The 15691-nt window shown below is 58.2% G+C and overlaps 2 protein-coding genes across 3 annotated transcripts in view; one reads left to right on the top strand and one right to left on the bottom strand.

Annotated features, from left to right (window-relative positions):
* Positions 1 to 1980, top strand: part of DRC1 (dynein regulatory complex subunit 1) — a 48163-nt gene extending 46183 nt beyond the window's left edge. The window contains exons 15-17 of the mRNA XM_065890848.1: positions 183 to 326; positions 687 to 789; positions 1924 to 1980. Coding sequence (XP_065746920.1) covers positions 183 to 326; positions 687 to 789; positions 1924 to 1980 — 304 coding nt within the window. The remainder of the gene's footprint in view (positions 1 to 182; positions 327 to 686; positions 790 to 1923) is intronic.
* A 1453-nt stretch (positions 1981 to 3433) lies between these two features.
* Positions 3434 to 15691, bottom strand: part of OTOF (otoferlin) — a 90758-nt gene continuing 78500 nt past the window's right edge. For both annotated transcript variants that reach the window (XM_065891176.1, XM_065891177.1), the window contains exons 31-46: positions 15245 to 15274; positions 14690 to 14821; positions 12930 to 12996; positions 11784 to 11920; positions 11545 to 11679; positions 11013 to 11150; positions 10583 to 10710; positions 10300 to 10470; positions 9494 to 9654; positions 8703 to 8845; positions 8244 to 8332; positions 6646 to 6744; positions 6250 to 6491; positions 5945 to 6123; positions 5739 to 5839; positions 3434 to 3614 (exon numbers count right to left, since the gene is read on the bottom strand). In XM_065891176.1, coding sequence (XP_065747248.1) covers positions 3434 to 3614; positions 5739 to 5839; positions 5945 to 6123; positions 6250 to 6491; positions 6646 to 6744; positions 8244 to 8332; positions 8703 to 8845; positions 9494 to 9654; positions 10300 to 10470; positions 10583 to 10710; positions 11013 to 11150; positions 11545 to 11679; positions 11784 to 11920; positions 12930 to 12996; positions 14690 to 14821; positions 15245 to 15274 — 2133 coding nt within the window. The remainder of the gene's footprint in view (positions 3615 to 5738; positions 5840 to 5944; positions 6124 to 6249; positions 6492 to 6645; positions 6745 to 8243; positions 8333 to 8702; positions 8846 to 9493; positions 9655 to 10299; positions 10471 to 10582; positions 10711 to 11012; positions 11151 to 11544; positions 11680 to 11783; positions 11921 to 12929; positions 12997 to 14689; positions 14822 to 15244; positions 15275 to 15691) is intronic.

Below are 15691 nucleotides of genomic sequence, written 5' to 3'. Positions count from 1 at the left end.
TGATGACAAGCGGGTGTTCTTTCTGAGAATCTTCCACGATTTGATGAACTTGTATAGCTGGGTGGGAAGGTGACAGGTGGAAAGGCAGTAAGTCTGTGAGGTGCAGGCACTGTGATGGGCCCTGCTCGGGGGCCTGGATGACACCAGGTGGAGAGGATGGTACCAGTGCTCTCAACCTTCAGGGACTTTCGGGCACCAGTGAAGCTGCTGGAGGTTGTGCGAGACGACTCAAAGGACTCCGAGTACTGGAAGGCCCTGGCCACGGTTATCCCTGCCACCACCCTGAACCTCTGGGACGCTCTCTACACAGCCTTGGAGAAATACCAGTACGTGTGTCTGTTATGGTCCAGGGGGAGGAGGGAGCCGGGCAGACAGGTAGGAGGAGAAGGATGCTGCTTGGAACGGCCACATTTGGCGCCTCCCTGTCCCGTGAACTCTTGGAGAGAAAAGCTGCCAAAGGACAACTCCTGTTGGGGGGCTGTAGTGTTGGGGAGGCCCCTCTGGCCCCGCCCTCCCTGTTCTGTTCCCGCTGGCCTGGCTCGTTCAGGGCGGGAGGGCTGCTCTGGTGGGCGAGCCTTCCGGAGTCCTCTTCCACCTCCAACCAGATAGAAATACAGAGCCCCTGGCCCTTACTTGTTAGAGGTTGGAGGATTCAATGGGCCTCTAACCGACTTTTCTGCCCAAAGCCTCGTCCTGACCCAGAGGGCCAAGCTGCTGATGGAAAACCGTTCTCTGGAGCGGCAGAACACAGAGCTCCAGCAGCTGCTGCAGCAGTATCTAGACGCCAAGGTGGGTGACGAGACCCTCCGGGGAGGGGAGGCGGGATGATGGGAGAGCCCGTGGGACAGGAGGAGATACTAGGAAGTGAGGTGTCACCCCTGCCCCCACCCTGCCGCGAGGCGTGGGAGCTTTGAGATGCAGGCTGTCATAGTGTCCCTTTGATGCCCATCGTTTTCAGCACCGGCTGCTTGTTGGAGGGCTCTCAGAGGCAGTGATGAAGCCAGTGCTGGCCTCCCAGCTTACGGAGCCCTTCCACACGAACTTCCTTCTTTGGTCCCTAACAACCAGTCTGTGAGGCAGACAGGGCAGAAGTGATTCTCCCCCTTTCACAAAAAGGAGAATCGAAACTCAGCGCCTCTGTAACTTGCCCAGAGGGCAGACTCTTCCCTCTCTGCCAGCCCTGGGTGTCTGGCCTAGGATGTGACATGGGGAGGGAGAGGAGGTTCCAACTGGGGCAGATATTCCCTGGCCCCCACTCGTGCCTGCTCCAGTGACAGTTGGGGCAACGTCCCCATGGCTTGGCAGGAGGAAGGATCTCCCCATCCTCTCCGCAGGGAAGAGTCCACTGGCAACACAGTTGCTGGCTCTGCTCTGCTCCTGTGGGATCCTCCACGTGGTGCTTAAGGTCGTAACACGGGGCTGAGCGTAGGTCCTCCGTCATCAGCTGAGGCCAGTCACACGCCCACGCACTGGGGATGTGTGACCCGTGAGGGCTCAGGCCCCCTGCTACACCTGAGGGGGGGGATGTGGTGAGCCGGGGGGTCACGCTGGCCTCTTGGCCCGAGACAGGACTCAGACGTTTGGGAACCGTATGGCCCATACTTCCTTCGAGGCCGCTGTGGACAGGAGGCTGGGGGCGGGGGGGAAGCACAGGGCCACACTGGGGCTATAGGGTGGGCAGGTCAAGAGCGGAGGGGAGGGCTCAAGAGAATGGATCAGAGGGGAAGGTTAAGAACGTGACCAGAGCCTGACGAGCTGGAGCAGAAGCCAGACGAGGAGCCCAGGTCTTGGCTTCAGAGGAAGGCAGGCTGCGGGCTTTCCCAGGCAGCCGGAAGTGTTTGGGGGAGGAAGCGCTCCCAGGGATTTGGAGGCCTGTGGCAGGGGGACCCTGGGGGAAGTGTCATGACCTTTACTCTTTTCCAGATAAACTCTGAACTGCAAGTTCCTCCGACTCAGGTGTTCCGGGTCCCCACAAAATAGAGCCAGACCTCGAAAGGCTGTCATGTTAGGGCCGACACTGATATCAGCGTTGGTGCCACAGGTGGCATCTCCTGGGGAGCTGCCTGGGCCCACTCCCTGGGTTTTCCAGAGCTGCTGTTGTCGGGCCTGTCAAGATAAGGTGACAAGAGGAGTTACTTGTATCCTGCAGGCTTGATTAAAGTCTTCAAAGGGTTGTGTCTGAATCTCTTTAAAGAGGTCAGGTGAGACACGGGCCCCTATCCCCACCTCTGTGTCATGAGGGGACTTTGTCCCCAGCCTCGGGCTGTGGTTTGACAACAGGCTTGTGGCTGGGGGACAGGGCCCGTGGCACGGGGCTCCCTCCTTGCTTTTGGGAGAAGTTGGTGTCTGCAGGTGGCGGCGGGAGCTTTGGGCCATTTCAGGGTCTGTGCCTGCAGACCGTCCTTGGGCCTGCAGGACCCTTTAGTGAGCTTCTGGGGCCCCTGGGTCCAGCCTGCGGTGCCCCCTGGGCTGTGCTGTGAGGCTCTTCCTGTGGGCAGCCTGGGCAGACAGTCCTGTACCTTAGGCCCACCTTGAACCCTGGGCCACAAGGCCCCCCAAAGGGTTAGGGGCCCATCCTGTACTGAGTTTGCCAGCCATCCCTGCACCCTGCCCCCCATCAGTCCCCCGACTTGGACAACTGCAGACTTGTCAGCTCAGTGTTTGATTTCTTTTATTAAGAGAAAAATCACCACTCGAGAAAGCAAAAACAGCCAGGAGAAACCCAGCTCACACAGGCAGGGGGGCAGCACTTCAAGCAAACTCCGGGCACCCCCTGGAGGGCCGGAAGGGTGAGCCCTGAAGGGGCCAGGCGGGTAGCGGGGCACGGGCGTCCAGGCGTGGACATCCAGGCTTGCAAGAGCTAGCCTGGGCTGAGGAAGCTCTGGAAGGCCATCAGGACCCACAGGCTGGGCAGGGACTGGGCTTGTGCACCCAGGGCTGTGGCTGCCTGGGCCGAGTGGAGCCGGCCCGGGGGAGCAGTCACCCCGCAGGATTAGTGGGAAGGATCTGGCGCACTTCCGCAGAGCCAAGACTGCTAGTGTCGGCTGCCCTTGCAAGATTATGTCTGGGGGAGGGGAGGGTGATACTTTTTGCTCATTAACTCTTTGGAAAGCCCTGGGCACTGGCCCATGACATGATTCTCGATTCTCAGTTAATTTTGTTAACGCTTTCGAGCTCTACGGGGAGGCCTGCGGAGGATGTGGGGTGGCTTCCTCTGGAGCCCCCATCCGTTCCCACACTCCCCACCCTGCAGGCAGGGACCCGAGGGGAGGGACGGTGCCAGCAGCAGACTTGAGGTGGTGAGGACAGGCAGGGAGGAGGGTGTCACCAGCCCAGCCAGCAGGACGAAGGCCCCTGGGACCTGAGGCCTCCATGCCAGAGGAGGGGCAAATGCCCAGGCCCAGGAGGGGAGTGCAGGGAGGCCCCGGGGCCTTCATGCCCCTAGGAGCTTCTTGACCATGTAGCCGGGGAGGCTGTAGAAGAAGAGGGCCAGCATGAGCAGCGCCAGCAGTGCCAGCACGATCTTGATGATGAGCCACTTGTACCGCGTGCAGATGAGGTACTTGATGGACTTGAGGGGGTTGAGGAACCAGACAAAGGCCGTGTCGGGCCGGCTGGGGGAGGGAGAGTCTTGGTCAGCTGGTGGCATGTCCAAGGCACCCCATCCCCTCAGCCCTACTAGACCCCAAGAGGACTGAGTCCCCAAAGTACTGAGTGCTGGAGGGAGGGTTTGAGCCCATCTCTAGCACCAGGTTTGCTGCCTGCATTCCCTGTCCTCTTTGCAGGACCCTCTGGTGCCCCATCTCCTCCCGCGGCCTAGACGGTATTTCTGGCAGCTGGGCAGGCATCACACCTCCCGCGCCCTTGCAGTGATGGCGGGTCAATGCCTGAAGAGGCAGCCTTAGCACTGCAGGCAGTTCCGATTATTAGGAAGCTCCCCTATTGAGTGGTTCCTTGTACATGGTCCGGTGCTCCCCCGTGTTCTCAGTGAGATTGGTGTTCCTCAACCTCTCCCCCTTTCTGCTTCTGTCCCCACCAGGTCCTGCCAGGGGTGTGAGGGGCCCCGGGGGGGCATACGCCACCCTCACCCCGACCTGCCCACCGTCAGGGCTGGATCGCTATTCTATCTTCTGCAGGGCCGCCTAGCCCAGAAGGGCTTGCTGAGCTGACATTCTGTTGACTGTGTTACGAAAACAACAGGTTCTATGAAATGTCAAGGTGGAAAATCAAAGTATTGAATACGCTTCTTCAAATTCCTCCAGCTCCTGGGGGACGTGGACCACACCCTCCAGAACCTTGCAGCGCAGATGGGGCTGCAGAACAGGGATGTGGGCGCAGGGCACCTGGTCTCTAGTCCCGGCGGTGACAGGCAAGTTAGGCACCTCTTCGAGCCTCAGATTCCTCACTTGCACCACGGGGTTAATAGTAGATCCCCACCTCCGGGGTTGGTAAAAGGGTGACAGGAGAAAGTGCATGGGAAGCTCTCAGCCCGGCGCCTGGCACCGAGCTGTGCTCCTCGTATGCTCGTTACTAAGATGGTTGAGTGGGATGGAGATACTCACTGTCCTGCAGGGCAGGAAAGGGCTCGGGGTTGGGAGGAGGATACTGGTGGAAACTATTCAGGACTTGGAGGCTAATCCCAGCCAAAGCCTTTCCCCTTTCCCGTCCATCACTCAACTTCTTTCTGCCAGTGGAACTGGGTTAGAGTCTGTCCGGATCATTGCTGGGACGGGGAGTGGTGTAGTGCGAAGGACACTGGATTGGCAGTTTGAAAACTGAGGCTGAATCCTAGCTCTACCCTGATGGCTAGGTGACCTTGGGCAATTTACTCCTCCTCTCTGGCCTGATACGTGAACATGCAAGACAGTTATTTGCAGTTCTGAGTCTATGATACTGTTCGAAAGCTTAAAAGTTGCTGTTTGTATCCTTATGTGTGCACTTGTGGGCATACTTGTGTGTGCACTTGCGTGTGTGCGTGTGTGTGTGTGTGTGTGTGTTCCACATGCTGCCCAGCTCATAAGCCCTCGGTCCAGGAGGGAGGGAGGAGTACCAGACCCAGGAGGGTGCTGGGCTCAGGCCCCAAGGATCTTCTTGACCGGGTAGCCAGGCACAGGGCAGAGGAGGAGGGCGGGAGGGGCAGCAGTGCGGGAGCAGCAGCAGCTGGAGGGGCAGCCGGCGACACGTGCGCCACAGCAAGTAGTGGGCAGACTCGAGAGGGTTCAAGAACCAGATGAAGCTTGTGTCGGGCCGGCTGGAGCCGCAGGAGGAGCAGAGGGAGCACGGAGAAAGGCCACAGAAGCTGAGGGCTGGGGCGTGGGGAGGGCCCCAGCCAAGGTGGGGGCCAGGACGGGGGCCGACCCTGGGCTGAGTTCATGGTCCCAGGCACCCCGCAGCCATGAAGGCTGCCTGGGGCCCCAGAGTCCACCACTGCAGCTGTTTGTCTTTGGCAAACACCAGGAAGAGCATTTGACTCAGCTAGGTGGGGCCTTCCCTGGGAGAGGTGCAGCTCTCCTGTACCGGGGGCCCGTGCTCTGGCTCAGAGGGAGGTGTGGATTTTGGGGAGAAGGGGAGGAGGGAGGAGGCTCCCCTGCAATGAGGCTGTGGCCTAGGAAGGGACAGAGAAGGCAGAGGTGCCTACAGAGTGGAGGGCAAGGAGACCAGAAGTTTCTGACCCCTCCTTCCTGTTCCAGCGCCCCCAGGGACTAGCATGGCAGGGGCCTGGCCGGCAGAGCACTCACTTGGGCTTCTCCAGGGGGTCAGGTTCATTGCGGGCCAGGCCCACTGGATTCTTCTCCGCCTCCTCGGCAGTGAGTAGATGCAACTCTGCCTCTACCTTGCCCTGCAGAGAGGAACAGAATGGTCCCGGTGCCCGGGTTAGGTGCCAGGCCCTCAGCGCCCTGGCCTGGCCCAGCCCTGCCCCCTGCCCAGCAGCAGTGGTACCCACCGTGAGCTCAAACTCATCATTCTCATTGCGGGCCAGGAGGGGCCACCAGCCTTTGATGCGCTTCTGCTTGAAGATGGAAGCCAGGGGCACGTCCACCTCCCCCGTGGCCATCTCCATGCTGCACTGCTTGGCCGTCTTCGCGCCCCGCGGGAACCGGTTCAGGTCCAGCTCGATGGCCCCTGTGGCAACCTCAGAGTCAATTCTGACATCTGGTACTATTGACTGCACCCCCAAACCTGGGCTGGGCTCCCCCTGCCCCTGCCTCCCCCTCCCCTGCCCGCTCTGCTCCGGTCCCAGCCTTGCACCCAGGAAGTCGTCGGCGGAGAAGTGGTCGGCGTCCCAGATCTGCAGGGTGAGCCGCGCGGGGATTTTGTATTCCGTCTCGTCCCAGGAGAACATGGACTCCTTCTTGGAGATGACGATCTTTTCCTCGGCAGCCAGGTAGTCGAAGGGGAACAGGTAGCGCCAGTTGAAGTTGCCCTCGCCCGTGAGGGAGTGGTAGTGGACATCCGTGTCCTGCTTGTCCTCCTGCTGGCCCTTCAGCCACCTGTGGAGCATCGTCACCTGCTCCAGACTTGCGGCCACACCTGTGGGGGCTCTCTCCACCCACAGCCCCCCTGTCCTCTCCCTCCTCTCCTGCCTCGCAGGGAGATGGGCCCACCCAGCTCAGCCCCCTCCCGGCCAGGGAGACTCTCACCCACCCCCGCACGAAAATGTCACTGGACTTCTCCCCGGTGAAAAAGTCATCATCCTCCAGGACCACCTCATCTGTGTTCCACACGATGACCCGCAGCTCGTACCTGGGCAGGGGGAGGGGCTGATTAGCAGTCTGCGGGGGGGTTTCTCCAGGGTCTTGGGGCTAGGATGGGGCTGGAGATGAGACGACCGGGACACGTCCTGGGGACTTGGGGGTGGGCGTGGGGCCTGGGTCAGGCTGGGGCTGAGGGAGCAGATGTGGGGAGAAGCTGAGGGGATGGGGAGACGTGGGGGTACCCGGCTGAGAGAAGAGGGTCCCCCAGCCAGCATGGCTCTTATGAGGAGAGCCGGGTTGGGGGAGAGCCAGTTGGGTTGGAATGCCAGGACCCAGAGCACACTCTGGACAGGGAGGCTGACTCAGGCCTCGGAGAGGCTGCCCAGGCTGCAGGGGAGGGCGTAGGTGTGCAGGGGGGTGTGGGCGTGGCTGAAGCGAGGCTTGGAGAGTCGGCAGCAAGATTCCCCCATCTCCAGAGGCCAGAAGCTCCACTCCAGCTCTAATAAAAGTTCACACTTAAGCCCAGCAGCTGGCTGTGGACCACCATGGAATCTGATTTCCTTTACATCCTTGTCCCCAAAGGGGATTTTCCCCTTGAAGTGTAATCGTCATGATAAATGAGGTAGTTACGTCTCAACCTTTAGGAGGGAGGTTGAGTCAGCTACTAAAAATTCACTGGATTGTGGCTCTTGGAGTTCTGTCCTGGACTGCAAGTCCTGGAGACATAACGGGTTGGGGTGTCTCCTGGTGGCGGGCCCTGGAACAGCAGACTCAGGGTCCCACCTGGAGACTATGCCAGGTAGAACGGGCTGTATAATTTGCGGGGTCCAGTGCAAAGTGGAAACGCGGGCCCCTTTGTTAATAATCATTAAGAATTTTAAGACTGCCATCTTGAAATAAGCGTGCGGCCCTGTGCGACTTCACAGGCCTACGCACTTGGCCCTGATCGCAGGCGCTGAGGCCAGTGCTGGCAGCGACTCGATCCTGCCACTTTACAGATGGGAAAACTGAGGCCCAGGCAGGCAAAGCGACCTGGCCAGTGTCAACTAGGAGAGACAGATGGCGTAGCTCCTGACCCAGTACGCCCCACTCTCCCAGCCTCCCGCCTCTTCTGGGCACTCGCCCTGTGCATCTCATCAGCAGATGCCTTAAATAAAACTTGGTAGAGCTGAATGACGGCCTGGAGTGGGGACTGTCAGGGAGCAGAGCAGGCTCTCAGGGCTTCTGTGTCTTGTGGGTGTGTGTATGGGAACCCACGGGGATGCTGTGTGTGTGCACGCACGTGGAGGAGTGGGTCTGTGATGACAAAGTCTGCCGGAGCGTGCCGGTGTGAACTCACAGCCCTCGCTGACCTCGCCACGGAGGTGTGGCCCCTGCTGCAGCAAAAGGGACCCGCCCAGGGCAGGCCCCACAGCCCTCCTGATGGGTTGCCCTGTTCCCCCAACGAGGCCACAGGGGACTGACTAGGGAGACCTGGGCCTGGAGCCTCCTACAGGAAGGACGCCTTTGGCGAGCATGGAGGGAGGGGTGCTGGGCCGAGCAGCTCACTTTTTGGGCTTCCGGGGGGAGATGTCCAGAGGCGTTCCAGGGGCCGGCATGTTCATGGGAAACATGTCCACCCACAGCTCCAGGCGGCCCTGAGGAAGGAGGTGTGGCAGGTCTCACGGACTCCTCCCTCTGCCCGGCAAGGCCAGCTCTCCTCTCCCTCCCAACCTTTGTTCTGTCAGGACCCATTTCATCAGTTTTCATCCTTGGATGCCAGCAGTTCCTATGACGTCACCAATAGCCAGTAGCAGCTTCTGAGGGAGATACCCTAGGTCTCCATCTGAGCTGATGTAATTCTCACATGAAGTTAAGGCTCAAACCCTGAAGTTACGGTGAAGGGCCATGGTGTGTGTGTATGGAGGGAACGCAGTGCATAGCAGGAGGATCTGTTTCTACGGACCCAGGTTGGGACTCCCTGATCCCAAATACCAAAGAACCTCAGATCTCGGCCAGGCCGGTCACCTGCTCGATGCCCGGCTTGTCAGGGTTGAGCAGCGGCCGCGTCTCCACGTGTTCCGGCACCAGGCGGCAGCCCACGCGGGGGATGTCCTCCCAGCACCTCAGGGCCAACAGTGCTACGTGCTCCTCCGTGGGTTTCCTCTGCCCTGTGGGGGCCCGGCAAAACAAGAGACCTGTGCTGGGCCAGCGACTCAGGGGCACAAAGAAGCCCCATCTCCAGTTTACTGCTGGGAGACTGAGGCACAGAGGGAGCTGTGGATTGCCCAAGCTCTCAGCTGCCTCATGGGCCCAGAAAAGTCTGTGTCCTTGGGTTTCCTCTGCTTGGGACAACCTGACCAGAGAATTCTGGGCTATGAGGTCAGGGAAGAGAAAAACCCACATCCTGTCCCAGCACCCTGAAGATGGCTGGCACTGGTTTCCTGGCAGAGATACCTGCTGATCCTCTGGGAGGCGCCGGGGGGCAAAAGTGTGGGGACAGCCAGACCGACCTGGGTCTATGCCCTCACTCTGCCTTGTAAGAACTGAGTGGCCTTGGGCAAGTCACTGAAACCCTTTGGGTCTCGGTTTCCTCATCTGCAGAATGGGGAGAACCTCCCTACCCTACAGGGATGCCGGGAGAGAGAGTGAAGGGGACAAGTGAGCAAGCGCTGTGTGGGATGGGGAGAAAGGGTGGAGGCTGGGCGGACAGGAGGGGGACACTGGGGTGATGAGCGGATGGGTGGTCCCACCACAGGGAAGTGTGGGTCCTTCCTTGGCCTCTGACACCCCCGTAGCTTTGTCCAGCATCCTGTTACCGTTCTCGTCCTCGATCTCGGAGGGCCCTGTGAAGACGCGGTTGGACACCTTCACTCTCCCAGGGGGCCCGAAGTGGGGGCCGTCCACTTTGCCCTCCTTGCAGAGGCGGGTCAGGATCTGGCTGGGCTTCATGGGGTCCCGCCAGATATTGTAGCCGTGTCTGTCGGAGGAGACACATGGGCTGGGTGGGGCTCAGGGTGCGGCTGGGCCATCCCCAGGTGGTGGATGGTCCCGGCCGGTTTCCTTAGGTTGGCCGTTGCTCCGTGTCAGCAAGTGAGCCCTGCCCTGCGTTCCAGGATCAGCTGACGCACCAGGGCTGCTGCAGGCTGGTCCCTCCTGCCCTGGGCTCCGGCCCACATGCTCAGTGTCCCAAGGATGAGTATCCAGTCTCCCCCAGGGCAGCCCGCACCATCCCCCCACTGTGTCCCCTCTAACGGAACTTGAAAAACTCCCTGAGGAAACTGATAACACAAGAGGTTAAGGGCCTTGCCCAGGGTCACGCAGCCTGGCAGTGGCACAGGGCGGCCAGATCCTCAGTGCACTCTTCCTAGCGCGCTTCTGCCTCTCCTCCCAGCCCGCTTTTCTCTCCTCATCTTGCTTCCTCTGTCCTGGAATCCCCTGTCTCTCTCCTTGTCTTGGAATCTGCAGTCCTGGCCGCTGAAGGCTGAGCCCAGAACCTGTCGGGGTGGAGTCCTGGCTGGGACAGAAACCATAATATGTCCACCTTCCCAAATCCCACGGTCTGCATCTTGGTTTTGGAGTCAAGGTGTAGTAGGTGCGCCCTGCCCCGCCCTGCCCCACGCACGTGGAGTAGGTCTGGGCGATGCCACAGGTGGCGCGGTGCTTGCTGTAGAAGCGGTTCTCCAGGTCGATCTTGGTTTCCCCAATGAGGTCATCGGTGCCTACCAGATCCCAGTCGTATACGGCTACCGTCAGCAAGGATTCCATGGGGAAGGAGGCCTCAATGTCAAAGGACCTTGTGGGACAGGGTTGGGAGAAGGGTTGAGGGCTGGGCTGGGTAGGGTGGGGTAGGAGGCGGTCTGCTCTGGGGAAGTCGGGGCAGGTGGAGGGGCACCAGGAGGCCTTACTTCCCGAAGATGGGGTTGAGCTGCTTGGAGATGTAGTTCTCCTTGTCACGGATGTCCGTCTTGCCTAGCCGGATGGCGATGTAGGGGTCGGCTTTGCCATTGATGTCTGCGGGGTGCAGGTCCGTGGCCTGGGATGGGAGGGGTGGTCCTGAGCAGGGCCCGGGCACCTTCATCTTCCAGTGTCCCTGCCCCTCTCCCTGACGGTCCCATGACAGTGAGGGGCAGAAGCATGGACCAGGGACTTGCTGTGTGACCCTGGGCAAGTCCCTGACCCTCTCTGGGCCTCGGCTTCCTCCTCTATAAAGGATGGTGCTAGACCAGCCGACCTCCCTAGTGTCTTCCAGTTGGGGGCTGTCAGTCTGTAGCTGCTTCAGCCCTTCCTGGGCAGGAGGACCGGGAGCCTGGGGAAAGGATGTGAGGGGACTCTCACCCGGACCACGTAGACCCGGACCAGCACGTTGATGGGGTCGTTGCTGGGGATGCCCTGGAACATGCCATAGGTGGGGTCATAGCCGGCTTCCCGGGACACGTCCTCTGGGAGTGGCACTTTGTACACGCAGAGGGAGCCCTGGGGTGAGGCAAGAGTGGGTCAGGGTGCAGCTTCCCATGGCACAGGCAGGGGTGGCATGCAAGATAGCCAAGAGCACTGAGGGTCTGCGCCCTGCTGCGGTGGGGCCTTAACCCTTTAGCTGCGGTGGGGCCTTAACCCTTTAGTTGCTGGGGTACGGAGAGTCAGGGGTTCTGGAAGGAGTGGCTGGAGTTGGGGGGCAACTCTGAGGGGGGTGGAGTGGGGAGGTGGGTTTAGGGCAGATGATCTTCATCAATCAGCGTGGAAGTATTTTTATACTTTACCAACCGGGTTGGCTGACAGTTCCACCTGGCTGTCAGCCCCGGGCTTGGGCTGGTGAGAAGAGCTGGTGGGGGGCTCAGGACTTAGGGCCCACTTGTGCTCCCTGCCTGACCTTGAAGCGCCCCACGATGCGCTCCTCCTCAGTTGCGCCGTCCTCGTTGTCCCCTGTCTTGCCCCGAAGCAGGTTGAACGTGTGCAGCCAGTCCTCGAAGCTGTCGAACTCTGACTCCAGCTCCTTGGGGTACACCTGAGCCAGGCCGGGCTGTCAGGGGGTGAGGCCGGTCCACTGGCCTCCGTCTTGCCCCCCGGTGTGACCCTACTTTCTGGCTAGGTCTGCTCCCAGACCCTCACCTTGAGTTCATTAATCTTGGGTTTCTTCTTCTCAGGGGCCTCAGACCCTTGGCCTGGGCCTGGGCTCTGGGTTCTCTTCTTCTTCTCCTCCTTTGCAGCCCTTGCCTTCTCCTTGCCCTTCATCAGCCCCTTCAGGCCTGGCCAGAAACAGACAAGGGGGCAGAAATGATGTGGCAGGAAGGCCTGGGTTGGAGACCCAGCTCTGTCACTTTGCTAATTTAACTTGCAGGTCTCTGTGTGCTCATCTGTAGAAAACGCAGACAATGCTGCCTGGCATATGCCCGCCTCACGTGGGAGCAGGGCACCAGCATGCCGGAAACGTGCAGAGACTGTTGCGTGCCCGCCCCACGTGGGAGCAGGGCACCAGCATGCCGGAAACGTGCAGAGACTGTTGTGTGCCCGCCTCACGTGGGAGCAGGGCACCAGCATGCCGGAAACGTGCAGAGACTGTTGTGTTCCCTCTGACAGAGAGGGGCATGGAAGGAGCTTGGGTCTGGTGCCAGCTCACTGTGCTCTCTGGCCTCAGTCTACTTGTCTTTAACATTAAGAGGATTGTTCTGTATCAGCATTTCCCAAACAGCATTCAGCGGAACACTAGGTGTAGGTGTTCTTGGAATGCTTTAAAAGAAAAGATATATGTGTGTGTGTGTGTGTGTGTGTGTGTGTGTGTGTGTGTGTGTAAAATAAGCTGGGAAAATATTTTATTATGTCTTCCTTTTAGAGATTTATAATAGCATTTGTATATTAAAGGCACTGAGAAGTCCTGCACCAAGGGACCTGTTTAACCCATTTGAACCCAGAACCCTCTTTTCCCTTCAGAAGACCCATTAATAGTGTTCCATGGAAAAGGTCTGGAAAATACTGAATGGAGTGAGCTCTGAGATCTCTTCCAGCTCTGATGTTCTGTGACTCTAAAAGTCTGTCCCTCACTGTGGCTGCTGAACTGGTCAGAGTAAAAGCCACTCTAGATAAGGGCCTCAGCCTGCTCTCTGGTGCCCAGGGATGCCTGGTGATATCTGCTGTTGGCTGCTGCAGCTGTGAGGGGCTGGGGAAGGGGAAAGAGAAGCAGCTGGTGTGACAAGCAGGGGAGCCACCCATCTGGGGGGCTGGGAGGGAGAGGCAGAGATCCAGGGCTCCAGGGCTCACCCTCAGTGTTGTCCATCTCCTCCTTCTCCTCCAAATCAATTCCTGAGGCCTCTTGCTGTTGAAGTTGCTGCCAAAAGATGAGGTGAGGAGGAGGGAAGGTGGGTTTCCTAGGGAGGTGTTTGTTGAACCCACACTGTGGTGTCAGACCAGTCTTAAATGCTTAGAGGCAGAAACTCTTTTCCATTGGGTTTCAAACCCATGCTGTGCTTAAGTGGGTTAAAAAAAAGTTTATGATGTGTACAATGTGACTTAACTGTACTTAGGGGTTATGATTCTTTAATTGTGTATGATTGAAAAATATGTGCTCTTTAATGTTGCTTCTTAGTGGTATTATTATTTTAATGTAGAAAAGTATAACTGAATAAGAAAATGTGCCTTATTTTCTTCAGTCAGTACACACTGGACACTAAATCATCGTTTCACCCAAGGTGTCACCGCCACCTGGTGACAGCCTGTGCAAATTACAGGAATAGACTCGAGACAATGGGCAGCCTCTTGGAGCTCCAGGCTGGCCAACTTGAATCGAGGAGGTGTTGGTGGGAGAAGATACTACTAGGTGTCCCCCAGTTATCTGCTCTCCTAACTCTAAGAGTTTTTGGCACACAACTACGTAGCTAAAGATTACATTTCCCAGCCCCCCTTGCAGCTAAGTGTGGCTATGGGACTAGATGCTAGCCAGTGTGAGCTGAAGTGATATGTGCAGCTTCTAGGCTGGGCCCTTAAAAGGAAAGGAGTATGTGTCCCCTTCTTCTCTTTACCCTTCCCGTGGACTAGTATTAGGACGTGACGGCAAGCCATCTCTAACCACGCAGATGCCAGTAACAAGATGGCAGTGTCTTGGTCCCTGACCCCACTGAATCACTATACCAACCTTCTTCTTGTTCACATCAATCTAACTCACTACAGCAGTTTAACCTGTGCTCTAACATGGATAGTAAACATCACACACAACTCGGGTCATAGAAAGGGCCTGGGGGAGAGAATGTGGCTGGATCAGCTTGGTTGAGGAAACACAACCATGAGCACATGTCCATCCTGGTCAGTTGGTCAGTCAAGGAGTGCCCTGAGCTAGGTTGGCAGTGTGGAGAGAGACAAACAAGGAAGAGGAGGCATGAGCTTTCTGGAACTTGCAATCTGGCTCAGCAGACAGAACCTGTGTGCACACAATAGGGGAAGAACATTTCACAGCCACAGTGACGGAGGCATGTAAAATAAAACAGCTGGGTATTATTATGTAAAATAATAATAGCTGTGCAAATACTACTGAGAAGTTGTTGCTCCCTTTGGCCTCTGAGCGTGTGTTTCTCTTCTTCCTCAAAGGTCACCTCCTCTGTGAAGCCTTTCCTGATGCCCCCAGGCACTGAATTGCCTTTGTTATCACATGGTAGTGTATCTGCTTGCATGTCCATTTCGCATGTCCAGTAAATACTCAGGGCAGGTAGCCAATCTTATCTTTCGGCTCCTGTAGCCCCTAGGTTGGTGTCTGACTCATCATATATACTCGAGGTATTTGTGGAAGAAATGAATGAGGACTAGAGAAAACCAAGGCAGGGAAGGTAGACTGGACCTCCATCCTGGAAAAAGGTGAGCTGGAACTTCGAGGCTCTGAGACAGCCTGCTCCAAGCTCATGTCGTTGGAGTGGGGGAGCCAGCTCTGGTGCGGGCGGGGAAGAAGCTGGATAGGAGGGTCTGATGTGGAGCTGGGGTTACCCCTCCCAGCCCAGTCCCTCCTCGGCCCCCTGCCCAGGCCAAGGCGTCACCTCTTTCATGGTATCGATGGAGGCAAAGTACTTGGACCACCAGTCCAGCATGCTCTCGTCAGGCTCCTCCTCCTCTGGTTCTTCCGAACTGCCCTTCTTCTTCTTCTTCTTCCTCTCTTTCTCCTCATCAGCCTGCAGGGTTGGCTAGGTCTAGAGTCCTGCATACATCCCCGCACCCTGGCCATTCCCGGAGACCTGAACAATCCAGGGTTCCCCCACTCATTCCGACCATCTGCTCCAGGAAAGCCCTGGGCTCCAGGAGGCTCTGTGGGGCTACCGACATCAAGGTCAGGGCCTTGTTTTATGGAAGTAGATGTCATGGCCCAGAGAGGGTCATGACCTCCCAGCATGAGCCCCCAGCCAAGGCAGGACTGCCTCTCATGGGCCCTGCAGTCCAAACAGCTCTCTCCCTCTGCCTCATTGGAGGGGTGAGATGGCCGGGGCATCAGGGGGTATGGGGTGTCTCGGTCCCTGACGCTGTCTTCCTTGGCCTGATACCCTATGTAGTACAGGGTCTTCTCTCCCCAGAGCCCCCCGGCTGGTCCCCACACTCACCACATCCACCTTGATGACGGCATCAGAAGCCTGCAGAAAGGAACCAAGGAGACAGGGACAGACTTAGCCACTGGGGCCGGAAGTGGTAGGTAGCGGCTGGCCAGGGAGGGTGGAGGAGAGGGAGCCCAGGCAGGGATGTTCCCTGTGTCGTGAGCGCCATGCTCACATGGCCAATTCTGGGTCTGTGGAAGGTCTGCCTCGAAGTCGTTTCCTCAGACCTTCCAGGGCGGTGGTTTGCAAACTTGGTTGCATGTTAGAATTACTGGGGGCTTTTAAAAATCATCAGTTGCAGGGCTCCACTGAGTCCAAATGAGGGTACTGGGCACCAGATGACTGCAGTGGGCAGTCAGAGTCAAGAGGGGAGGCGGACACGGCATGAGGCTGGAGGTCAGTAATGTTGGCTGGATGAAGGACAAGTGCCTTAAAAAGTAAGTGGACACAAAATTA

The sequence above is a fragment of the Phocoena phocoena genome, chromosome 14 (assembly GCF_963924675.1).
Source record: "Phocoena phocoena chromosome 14, mPhoPho1.1, whole genome shotgun sequence".
Classification (NCBI taxonomy): Eukaryota; Metazoa; Chordata; class Mammalia; order Artiodactyla; family Phocoenidae; genus Phocoena; species Phocoena phocoena.
The sequence above is the reverse complement of the archived record's forward strand: the minus strand, read 5'-3'. Positions and strand labels throughout refer to the sequence as shown.